Here is a 12,858-nt window from a genome sequence, read left to right as displayed (position 1 = left end):
AAATGTGTCAAGAGAGTTTGCTCTTTAAAGGAATCCTGTGGTGAATACTTTTCTTAACTATAGAGTATCGCTTCTTTTTCTATTTTTCTAAATGTGGGCTTTTGTATTTCTTTCAGTGACAGAAATATTGAGATATTTTGTTTCTAGTTCAGACTACAGTATTTAGCAATAATTCATTTTTTGCTGATGAACTAGGTAATATTCTCCCATATATTAATATCTTGTGTGTTTTAGTTGGGTTTGTTACTGCAAGAAAACAGGTTTATGTGTAATCCAGTAGTTCTCAAAAGTGTGGTGCCCCTAACCAGAAGCATGTTAGAAATGCAAATTATTAGGCTCTATCCCAGACCTCTACTGTTCAAAATCTGGGAGGTGGAGCCCAGCAACCTGTGTTTTAACAAGCCTTTCAGGTGATTCTGATGTGTGCTAAAGTTCAGAACTTGTGGTTTAGATAATACCTATAGAGTGGCTGAAAATCTCAGCTCTTAATCACTTGAGGCCTGGATTTGGTTTAATTCCAAGGTATGTGTTAGGAGCTATAGCAGTATTCCTTCTAAGCGATATGTAGATGAAAAACTGGTAGCACAGGCTGCCTCACAAGAGTTGCTTTCATTGTTTCCAGTAGTTGAGATTTTAAGAACTAAACAGAGCCAAGAAGCCTTCACTATTGAGTTGAACCAAATTGTTTCAGTACTTAGGATAATTAGCAGAAGCTTCTCATTTGATAACATCATTTAGATTGTGCCTCCCTCCATTACCAAGATACTTAAAATGACGAGTCATGAAATCACATTTAAAATACATAAGGTTATCTTCAGAGTTAAGGAATTCCTGAATTAGCTCTCTTTCAAATGTTTTTAAGTTGTAAATAATTACAAGCAGACATACAATACCGGGGAGACACTTCATTAATAGAGTTAAGATATATGTCCATTAATTATTGGCTAATTTTTACATAGTTCTTCATTTTTTGGGTAACATCTGCCTACTTGGTTATTTTAAAAACATTTGTAATGGAAAAGTGTTATGCTAATGTATGTGTGTGTTTTTTCACTGGAAAATTCTCTACTCCTGAATTCAGATGTTACATGCATTTATTAATTATTTCAGGTGGGTCCTTCAGGGTAGAATATTAACCTTTTAAACAGAGTGTTATAAGTGAGAACCCTTGTTTTAAAGAACAAGGTCTCTTTGCTAAATTTAGGGCTTTAAAGCTTATTTTGGCTCTTAACTCTACAGCAGATTTTTGTTTTTTTAACTTAGGAAGATAATTACTCTCAAGAAGAGGTATAACTGGTTTGGTAGTGGTGTCTTCTTGGCATCACAGATGGATCTTGTTCATGCTATGGATTAGAATCAGGGACTAGAGCCATTAAAGGAAAACTGACAATATTCCCTTTGTGCATATTGAGAAGTGGAACATTTCCCAAAGTCAGGGTAAAGCTACAAACTTTTTGAAGATACTCTTTGTGATTTTTAAGAAAAAAAGGGTATCTAAATATAATTCACCCTCTACATATAACAAGGTCATATAGTGAAAGGTCAGTTTCTTAGAATCAGCCAAAAGAAATTACTCATCCATTTGTTAATTATTTCCCAAATGTTCATAACTCAAGAGTTAGTGAGGAGTGGAATATATTTTTAAAAAGCCCTTACCCAATCAAATGAGTCTAAAATTTCTAACTAGTTTATGTAGCAAAAAATGTGATGGAGAATTTAGTATTGAGAATTTCCTGTGATTATTTATTTAATCTTGGGCCCAGGTGAGATTAATAAAATTGAGATGGGGAGGCAATGTTCTGAAGTTAACCAGTCATTTTTGGTGTGGGCCCAGCCACATGCTAATGAATATTCTGTATCTAAGGTCTCTTTAGGCTGGTATTATTTAATCCTTTTACAATATAACTTACTACTTTCTAAGCTTCGTAAAATGCTTAAACTGCTCACTTTTAACGTATGTAAAACATGCCTAAATTTGGCAACAATCTAATAGATTTTTTCTTCTCTAAGAACTTAGTATACAGTGATGTGTTCATTTTTGACTCTATGTTAGTGAAGCAGGTCACGGTACTACCAGCCTATAAGAAACAGTATAGAATGTTTCAAACAAGACTTTCGTCAGAAGTGAAATGAAATGTGAAGAGAGAATTTATATAAAACAGATTTTTTTTTAACTTTCAAGTTAAATTTTTAACTAAATAATATACCTCAAGTTATTTGTGATGGGGGCGGGGAACCTAATAAATCAAGACTGTAGAAAAGATTGAAAGCATATTGTATACTTTTTTGTATAGTATAAAAAGAAATATTTTAAACTTTTTTTTTTTTTCAGTCTGCCCTAATGATTCATGGTACTTGGTTTTCTTCAAGTTAGAGAAATTAGTCTTTGACATTTTTGTTATACTGACTTGGGCTGAAGACAAATCTTATTTTGTCTTCTTGATTCATAAACTTTATGTTAAGCAAGTTTATCTTAGCAAACCATTTTATTTGTTTCAATTCTCTAGTTATCTGAGGGAAACCAAAAGCATGCAAACCTGCAGAAAAGCATCGAGAAAGCTAAAATTGGCCGACATGAAACAGTAAGTTTGTATCTGTAGATTCTTTATAATGTCAATTCTAAATAGAAGAATAAAAGCATCGAGCTTCCTGTGAGGAGGATGCTGTTCCCACTAGAAAAGAAGCGAGTCACAGCAAAGGCTGTGAACATTTGACCTGGTAGGATTCCCTAATTGTGAATCTAGATTTATTATTATTGTATTATATTGTGTATAGCAGTGTAGCATAGAAGCATAAACCCTGGAGCCAGACTGCCTGGGTTTGAAAGTCTCCTAAACTCTTTCTTCTCGATTTTCTCAGTTGTAAAATGGGGAATAATAAAATCTATGTCACTGAGTTATTGTGTGATTAAACTAGCTAATATTTGCAAAGCACTTAGAAGAGAGCCTGGCACAAAGTAAGCCTTATATAAATGTTTATGTAAATTTTTAAGAGTCAGCTTTTTAAGTCTTGGCACTGAATAGATTGAAAACTATCGGACTTCCCTGGTGGTGCAGTGGTTAAGAATCTGCCTGCCAATGCAGGGGACATGGATTCAATCCTTGGCCCGGGAAGAGCCCCCATGCCATGAAGCAGCTAAGTCCATGCGCCACAACTACTGAGCCTGAGTTCTAGAGCCCCAGAGCCACAACTACTGAGCCCGCGCTCCACGACTACTGAAACCCACATGTCTAGAGCCCATGCTCTGCAACAAGAGAAGCCACTGCAATGAGCACACCACAATGAAGAGCAGCCCCCGCTCGCGGCAACTAGAGGAAGCCCAGGCACAGCAAAAAGACCCAATGCAGCCATAGATAGATAGATAGATAGATAGATAGATAGATAGATAGATAGATCTAAAAAAAGAAAGAAAACTATCAATACAGTGTTTTCATGGCCTTGTAATATTTCTAAATTATTTACATGAATTTTGACCTACTATTTTATTTTAAAAAGTGTTAGGGGTTTTTAAAAATTCACTTTACTTTTTAGTTTTACCATTATCTCAGGTATGGACTTATGACTTGAAAAAATGTTGAAGATCAACATGAACCTCTAAGCATTTCATCTCAACCTCTATTTGTACAACTTGTGAAAGAGACTCAAAAACTTGTCACATTGTATTGGGTTGGCCAAAAAGTTCGTTTGGGTTTTTCTGTAACATCTTACAGAAAAACCCAAACGAACTTTTTGGCCAACCCAATAGAAAAGAATACATCACAGGTTTACATGGCTTTATGCTTTTCAGAGTTATTTTACATACATTCTTTCATGTGACTAGTCAGGACGGTGACAGATAGGAATTGGAGAATGGTAATTGCTGAAGAATATTTAAGGGAAGGTAAGTTCTGGATATAACCTGAAACTGTTTTATTTCTTCTTCAGTTGACAGCAATTACCACTTCTTTATTTGATCCTGTTTTTTTCCTTTGATTTGGCAATAACTTGTAGAAGCACCTTCAACTAATGGTGACATGTTCATGCCACAAAGTAGTCAGCCAGTCTGCTGAAGGTTACCCAGTCCACTGTAACCACTGAAACTAGGAAAAAAACCTACTAGCAAACCCAGTTGGTACCTACAGCTATCAGAAGATTATAGGAGTTCAGAAAGACTCCTGAGAAAGATGAACTCTTGTGTTCATCCTGTGTTCACTAGTCACGAGTTTTCAGAAATATCTGAAAGCTTTTTCTATCTACTAGATATTATTCATGGTGATGATGATACTGCTGATGATGGTAATGAAGAAAAAGAAATAGCTAACATATATATTCTGCTTACTATGAGCCAGGCAGGTACTGTTCCAAACGCATTTTCTATATTGAATCCTGCCAACAGTCTAAGGAGGTAGCTACTATTACTATATTCATTTTTACATTTGAGGAACTGAAAGCACAAAAAGGTTAAGCAATTTGGCAAAGGTCTTGGTGCGAATAACCAGGCTCCCAACTCAGGGTATCTGGAGAGCTGTCATTGCATCCACACAGATAGTCACCACCCTGCTTCTCCTGTCTTCATTAGCTTTTTCTCCTCTTGCTTTTCATTGTGGAGTATGTATAATTCGGGTGTTAATAGCAAATAGTGATCACCTTATATTGCAGTTAATTTTCAATCTCTCCAACACTATGCTAATGTGGTATACACTAATCATATGTAACAATTTACATTTGGATTAAAATTAAATACGATTAAATTCAGTTTCTCAGTAACAGTCACATTTCACGTACTCAGTATCCCTATGTAGTATCCCTGTGTAGTTTCCTGCATTGGAGAAGACTAATCTAGAACATTTCTGTCATTGCACAGTTCTGTTGGACTCTGCTACTTCAGAGGTCTGTACATGCATTCTGTTATATAACTGCTAGCAAAAGTAGCTTTCTTTACTTGGAACCGAGAAGAATAGCTTAAGGCAAAAGTAGAAAAATACAAGTACAAAAATACAAGCTAGCAAGGAACCTTAAACAAGTCCCATCAGGCAGTTTGAACTCTTATTTGGTTTTGCCTCAGATTTTTCCTATAATTCTGTACCATAACCTTTTTCAGTATTTGGTTTTTATTTGGACTTAATTTTCACACGTATGAACTGAATACCGATAGCACTATTACTTCTACCTGTTAGTGAAAACTATGGCTAGAAATTTCAAATGGTGTTTATTGGATCATTTTGTGTAAAAGCTTTATTCTGGTTTAACTTTAAAGGAAAGTGATAGGAGGTCACAAGCTACAGTTCTGTTATTTCTGATATTTTTAAAGGTTAATCATCCTTGAAGTCTGGAAAATTATCTAGAACACTTTCAAGGAAAATTTTATAATGATTGATGTTGCCATAAAATATTACTTACATATATATAGATACAATCTTGCGAAACTACCCAAGAAGTGGTATAATTTTTTTCCTAATGTAATGACAGTCCTCTTTTGAGTTCAGACATAGTTGGTAACCTCTAATCTGTTTATGAGCTTCCATTCTACATATTAATTTCCATTCAGTTAACATTTATATAAGATAATTGAGATTGCAGAGAAAAATGAGAATTGAGTTCGTTCTTACACTGTGAATATGTATGTATATGTATATATAATATCGTCAAAACCTAACGCGTATCAGTTATGAGAAAATAAAATGTTTATAAAATGTATAAACTTATGGCATATTGTTTGTCTTAATTGTACATAATGTTATTTTGAATACAGGAAGAGCGAACCTTGCTAGCAAAAGAGCTTTCTTCACTTCGAGACCAAAGGGAACAGCTAAAGGCCGAAGTAGAAAAATACAAAGAATGTGACCCGCAAGTTGTGGAAGAAATACGTAAGTTTGTATTACACCTTGAGGGTTTTTAACTTTGCTAACAAAGATACTTTATACTTCTGGTTGCCTGATAACCATTCTCCACGTATATGAGAAAATAAAACCCTTAATAATATTACTATTGCATTAATATTTGCATTAAGGAGCCTTAATGTTAAAGCACTGAACAGTGACAACTTTGAAATTATGAGCATCTCAAGAATAAGGACGGTTGGTGGGGTAGAAGGGTAAAGACATAAAATATAGGCTTAGGAAACTGAGAAGTCAGAGAAGGAGTTAAGTTGGCCTCAAGTACCTTGACTCCGGAAAGAAATCCACCATTATCTTCTAGGAAAAGTAATACCAAAAAATACGAGTTTACAAGCTGCAGAAAAGTAGTCTGTGTGTTGACTTGCCTTTTAAATATTCCAATGATGTTTTTCCTTACTTTTAAAACAGAGTCCCCAAAGCTTCATTTTCAGTATATTTTTTATATTTATGTAAAGATAGAATTTTGAATATTTGAGGAAATGAAAGATACTGCAGTTAATTGCTTAGAAAAGTATGCATCACTTTTCTCATTTTTCTGTTTTAGCCTGTCTTTTCATTTAAGAAACTTTATCAAGTGAAACATCTAGAAAAACTGATATTATAGTATGTGATTGAAGACTTTGAGAGAAATTGAAAATATTTTTAAATTAACCTGAGAATAGTTTGGTTACAATTAAGTTTGATGGTATTCTTTACAATTAAAAAAAATTTTAAGCAGTTCAATTAGTATAATCTAAAGTTAAACTTAATTTTAGAGACAGGTTCTGCTTTGCAAGACTCCAGGAGATGCCATGCAAGTACATGTAGTCCATGCACGGCCTAGACAATATGTAGTAGCCCTGGTTCAGCTGATTACCCAGGGTGATTTTCAAAGCAAAGTGGAGGCAGAAGAACCCTCTGAGCCAGTCATTTTCTGTGAATTAAGTACTTGGGGAGCTCTTTCGTGCTGCCCATGGATTCATTTCATTTATCATCTTCCCGCAGAAGAAAGTACTAACCGAATGTGCTACGAAATTAAGCACTTTAATCTGTTTTAAAGTTTTAACTAATATCAAGTGACCCTCAGTGAACACAAGCACATCAAAGCAGCAGGAGACAAGTTAGGAGTTCACTACTAGGAAGTGAGGGCTGCTCATGATTCACCTTTAAAAGAAGACACAGACTGCTTGTTAAAGAGGACATCAAATGGTGTGTATCCTATCTAGAGCATTTTCTTGTGAAAGAACATTTTAAGAACAGTTTTCTTACCAGATTTTTAATACCTTCAGGTGGTTTATTTTCCGGATCAGCATAGCTATGCTCTCCAGCAGTTGATCATGGAAATTCTGTTTTCACAGTAACCAAATATGATCTTTCATTTATCACTTTTACTTGGTTCTACCTTCCTTCCTGATTTTAGTTTTGTGTAATTCTTGGACTTTTTTCTTGAAGTACCAACTCTTTGCTTACCCACCTCATTCCCTTTTCTGTCTAGGGACCCATAGCTCTTAGCCATACCCAGTGAAGGCTTCTGCTTTTTCACTTTGTGGTCCCCATTGTATTGCCACAGCTCTTTCCCTGGGCAGATGACCCTGACTGATACCACCTCCACTTGTGACCTCTCATTTTTTAGTCCTTTTCACAATTTGATGATATCTGTCCACACAGAAATGACTAAAAACTCTTCTTTAGACTTAAAAACTATTCTGAAATATACTGATTGTGATCCTAAGCCAGTGGATCATCTTGAGGTACAGAAAATCACTAGGGATAAAGAATTATGCCAGACTAATTCACGAAGTGGGAAAACTCATTTCAAGCATGTAACTTGAGATGTTGATATTCCTTGTACCTCTGAATCATGCAGCAATTTTGGCAAGTGCATCACCTCTTAGAAAGGTAATAAAACTTGAAGGAAGGCGTTTCAAGTATGTTAAGGATGGTGTGTTTTCTGGAGAGTAGAATAGCATAGTTGAGATAGAAGTTGCAACTATAATTTTATACTGGTTGCCTGAATTCTGCTCTCCATCTTTACCCTTAAATTTAACAGTTTGGTAATTTATTTCTCAACCAAAGGAAAACACACCAATGTGAATGAGTAATAATCAGGGTATGAGGTCTAAGTGAATGAGCAGAAAGTTTTCTGGTTTACAGTGAATTAAGAGACTTTATGTTTCTTCATCAACATCACATTTAGATTATCTTTTAATATTTATGCATCCACATAAGATGGATCTGTATTTGGGCCTTATAGAATTTATAATCATGAATCTATTACACATATGTGAATGTTTGAAATTTTCACATTGTACATTTTTTATCTTAATAGGGGAATGAGAGGATAAGAGTCCTTCCTTCCTTCCTGGCTTTGTGCTATTACTTTTTAATTCCATTAAAAAATCATCTATTTTTATAGAATACATAATTATAGAAAATTACAGCATATTTAATAGACAGTAGATATGTAGAATAATTACATTATTTCATAAGTATATTTTAGATGTGACGGTAGGATTTCTTTTTCTATGGAAAGCTATGGAACTACAATCAGAAGAAAAAACAACTGTCAGAGCCTGTATACCTATAGAAAGGATTTTTAGACTAACTTTAGTTCATACTTTTATACAGTGATGTCCTGTCCTCTGCTTTTAAAATTCAGAACAGCTAACAGAAATTTATTCAAATGTGGCACTTTGACTTTCAGCCAAGATACAGTAGTAATGTACTGAATTTATCCTCCCACATAAGAACAAAAACAAACATAATATATGGAATAATGATTTTCAAGATACTTGACATCAGACAGCAAAGGGAAGCAATTCCTAGAAAAAGGAAACAAAGTAAGCCTTACAATTGTCCCAGCTTATTTTGTTGAGAGAGTTTCCTGGCTGCAACACAAGGAAGAACAACCTAGGCAGAGACCTACAGACTCCCTGAGTCAAGGAGGTGGAACTGAGAATCAGGGAGACCAACGTGGATAGAGTTCACAGGATACCATACTAGAGAGGAGGGGGTAACACAGAAAGAGAACCTTGGGTATCTAGAGAGGGTTCCTTTCAAGTATTCTGTGCACACATATGAGGAAACTAACCAAAACTGGGGAAAGAACCATCTCAAAGGACTAGAAGAAACAGTGCCAGGCACTCACACAGGACCAGGAATGTGTCTATTCTCACCAGCCAGATTAGAAAAATTTATAATTCACAAGGCATTGAGTAGAGTACTCAAGAAGGTCTTGCTTCAATAGAAGGTAGTAGCCCTAGACTGAGCTCTGCTGTCAACCCCCCTAACAAACCATAAGAGCAAGTCTTGAAGGCAACAAACTACTGTAAAATAACTTAAATGCATTCCAGAACAAAGCTCAATAATATTTATAGGAGTACAAAAATATCTAGCACCCAGGAGGTAAACTTCATAATCTCTGGCATACAATGAAAGATTACCAGGCATGCATAGAAGTAGGAAAAACATAATTGTTAGTGAGAAGAATAATCCTCCAATCAAACTAACCCAGAATTGACACAGATAGTAGAATTAGAAGACCATAACATTAATAATTATTATAAATGTATTCTATATGTTCAAAAAGTAAAGTAGAGAAAAAAAAAAGTTAAGTAGAAACATTGAAGATATAAAAAAGACCCAAGTCAAACTTTTGGAGATGAACAATACAGTGTCTGAAAAGAAAAATACACTGAATTGGATTAACAACAGATTAAACTTCCACAGAAGAAAAGATTAGTATATTTAAAGACATGGCAACAGAAACTATCCAAAATGAAACTCAGGGAAAAAAAAATTTTCTTAATGAAAAATAGCATCCATGAGATATAAGACAACTTCAGTGACCCCAATATATGTGTAATTAGAGTCCCAAAAGGAGTGTATGTTGGGGATGGGGGCAGGGCAGGGGTGTTTCAGGCCAGAAAAATATCTGAAGAAATACATATCAAAAGAAATAAGGCTAAATTTTTTCCAAATTTGATAAAAACTATAAACCCACAGATTCAAGAAATTTAGATATGTAAGTAGTAAATGGCAGTAATCTCCTTATCGCTAAATCTAGAGAACGTTTTAGGTTTTAACTTGACTCATCCCAAATCCCCTTTCCCCAATGAGATTATTGTTTTTCTTTCTTTATTTATTTTAATTTTTAAAATTGGGGTATAGTTGTTTTACAGTGTTGTTAGGTTCTACTGTATAGCGAAGTGGAGTTCCCTGTGCCATACAGCAGGTTCTCATTAGTTATCTATTTTATACATATTAGTGTATATATGTCAATCCCAATCTCCAAATTCATCCCGCCCACCCTTTCCCCACTTGCTGTCCATATGTTTCTTCTCTATGTCTGTATCTCTGTTTCTGACTTGCAAACCAGTTCATTTTTCTAAATTCCACATGTATGCATTAATATGCTGTATTTGTTTTTCTCTTTCTGACTTACTTCACTCTGTATGACAGTCTCTAGGTCTATCCACATTTCTACAAATCACCCAATTTCATTCCCTTTTATGGCTGAGTAATATTCCATTGTATATACGTACCATATCTTCTTTATCCACTCTTCTGTCGATGGGCATTTAGGTTGCTTCCGTGACCTGGCTATTGTAAACAGTGCTGCAGTGAACATTGGGGTGTGTGTGTCTTTTTGAATTATGGTTTTCTTTGGGTATATGCCCAGTAGTGGGATTGCAGGGTCATATGGTAATTCTATTTTTAGTTTTTTAAGGAACCTCCAAACTGTTCTCCATAGTGGCTGTATCAATTTACATTCCCACCAGCAGTGCAAGAGGGTTCCCTTTTCTCCACACCCTCTCCAGCGTTTATTGTTTGTAGATTTTTTGATGATGGCCATTCTGACCATTCACCTCATTCTGAGGTGATACCTCATTGTAGTTTTGATTTGCATTTCTCTGATAATTAGTGATGTTGAGCATCTTTTCACGTGCCTCTTGGCCATCTGTATGTCTTCTTTGGAGAAATGTCTACTTAGCTCTTCCACCCATTTTTTATTGGGTTGTTTCTTTTTTTTTTGATATTGAGCTGCATGAGCTATTTGTATATTTTGGAGATTAATCCTTTGTTGATTCGTTTGCAAATATTTTCTCCCATTCTGAGGGTTGTCTTCTCATCTTGTTTATGGTTTTCTTTGCTGTGCAAAAGCTTTTAAGTTTCATTAGGTCCCATTTGTTTATTTTTGTTCTTATTTCCATTACTCTAGGAGATGGGTCAAAAAAGATCTTGCTATGATTTATGTCAAAGAGTGTTCTTCCTATGTTTTCCTATGAGAGTTTTATAGTGTCTGGTCTTACATTTAGCTCTTTCATCCATTTTGAGTTTATTTTTGTGTATTATGTTAAGGAGTGTTCTAATTTCATTATTTTACATGTAGCTGTCCAGTTTTCCCAGCACCACTTATTGAAGAGACTGTCTTTTCTCCATTGTATATCCTTGCCTCTTTTGTCATAGATTAGTTGACCATAGGTGAGTGGGTTTATTTCTGGGCTTTCTATCCTGTTCCATTGATCTATATTTCTGTTTTTGTGCCAGTACCATACTGTCTTGATTACTGTAGCTTTGTAGTATAGTCTGAAGTCAGGGTGTCTGATTCCTCCAGCTCCATTATTTTTTTTTTTTTCCTCAAGGTTGCTTTGGCTATTCGGGGTCTTTTGTGTCTCCATACAAATTTTATGATTTTTTTATTCTAGTTCTGTGAAAAATGCCATTGGTAATTTGATAGGGATTGCACTGAATCTGTAGATTGCTTTGGGTAGTATAGTCATTTTCGCAATATTGATTCTTCCAATCCAAGAACATGGTATATCTCTCCATCTGTTTGTGTCATCTTTGATTTCTTTCATCAGTGTCTTATAGTTTTCTTATACAGGTCTTTTTTTTTTTTTTTTGGTACGCGGGCCTCTCACTGTTGTGGCCTCTCCCATTGCGGAGCACAGGCTCCGGACGCGCAGGCTCAGCGGCCATGGATCACGGGCCCAGCCGCTCCGCGGCATGTGGGATCTTCCCGGACCGGGGCACGAACCTGTGTCCCCTGCATCGGCAGGCGGACTCTCAACCACCGTGCCACCAGGGAAGCCCTTATACAGGTCTTTTATACCTCTGTAGGTAGGTTTATTCCTAGGTATTTTATTCTTTTTGTTACAATGGTGAATGGGATTGTTTCCTTAATTTCTCTTTCTGATCTTCTGTTGTTAGAGTATAAGAATGCAAGAGATTTCCGTGCATTAATTTTGTATCCTGCAACTTTACTAAATTCATTGATTACCCCTACTAATTTTCTGGTGGCATCTTTAGGATTTTCAATGTATAGTATCATGTCATCTGCAAACAGTGACCATTTTACTTCTTTTCCAATTTGTATTCCTTTTATTTCTTTTTCTTCTCTGCTTGCCGTGGCTAAGACTTTCAAAACTATGTTGAATAATAGTGGTGAGAGTGGATATCCTTGTCTTGTTCCTGATCTTAGAGGAAATGCTTTCAGTTTTTCATCATTGTGAATGATGTTTGCTGTGTGTTTGTTGTATATGGCCTTTTTTATGTTGAGGTAGGTTCCCCCTATGCCCACTTTCTGGAGAGTTTTTATCATAAATCGGTTTTGAATTTTGTCATAAGCTTTTTCTGCATCTATTGAGATGATCATATGGTTTTTATTCTTCAGTTTGTTAATATGTTGTATCCCATTGATTATTTGCATATATCAAAGAATCCTTGCATCCCTGGGATAAATCCCACTTGATCATGGTGTATGATCCTTTTAATGTGTTGTTAGATTGTGTTTGCTAGTATTTTGATGACGATTTTTTCATCTATATTCATCAGTAATATTGGTCTGTAATTTTCTTTTTTGTGGTAGCTTTGTCTGGTTTCGGTATCAGGGTGATGGTGGCCTCGTAGAATGCGTTTGGGAGTGTTCCTTCCTCTGCAATGTTTTTGGAAGCGTTTGAGAAGGATGGGTGTTAGCTCTTCTCTAAATGTCTGATAGAAT

General features: G+C 35.5%; 1 protein-coding gene across 2 annotated transcripts in view; it reads left to right on the top strand.

Moving 5' to 3' along the window:
- Positions 1-12,858, top strand: part of MND1 (meiotic nuclear divisions 1) — an 84,264-nt gene that overhangs the window by 49,780 nt on the left and 21,626 nt on the right. Inside the window, exons 5-6 of one of the 2 annotated variants that reach the window (XM_032633035.1) lie at positions 2,508-2,582; positions 5,732-5,846. In XM_032633035.1, coding sequence (XP_032488926.1) covers positions 2,508-2,582; positions 5,732-5,846 — 190 coding nt within the window. The remainder of the gene's footprint in view (positions 1-2,507; positions 2,583-5,731; positions 5,847-12,858) is intronic. The other variant, XM_032633036.1, reaches the window with a different exon arrangement.

The sequence above is a fragment of the Phocoena sinus genome, chromosome 5 (assembly GCF_008692025.1).
Source record: "Phocoena sinus isolate mPhoSin1 chromosome 5, mPhoSin1.pri, whole genome shotgun sequence".
Lineage (NCBI taxonomy): Eukaryota > Metazoa > Chordata > Mammalia > Artiodactyla > Phocoenidae > Phocoena > Phocoena sinus.
This window is presented reverse-complemented; position numbering and strand designations above follow the sequence as displayed.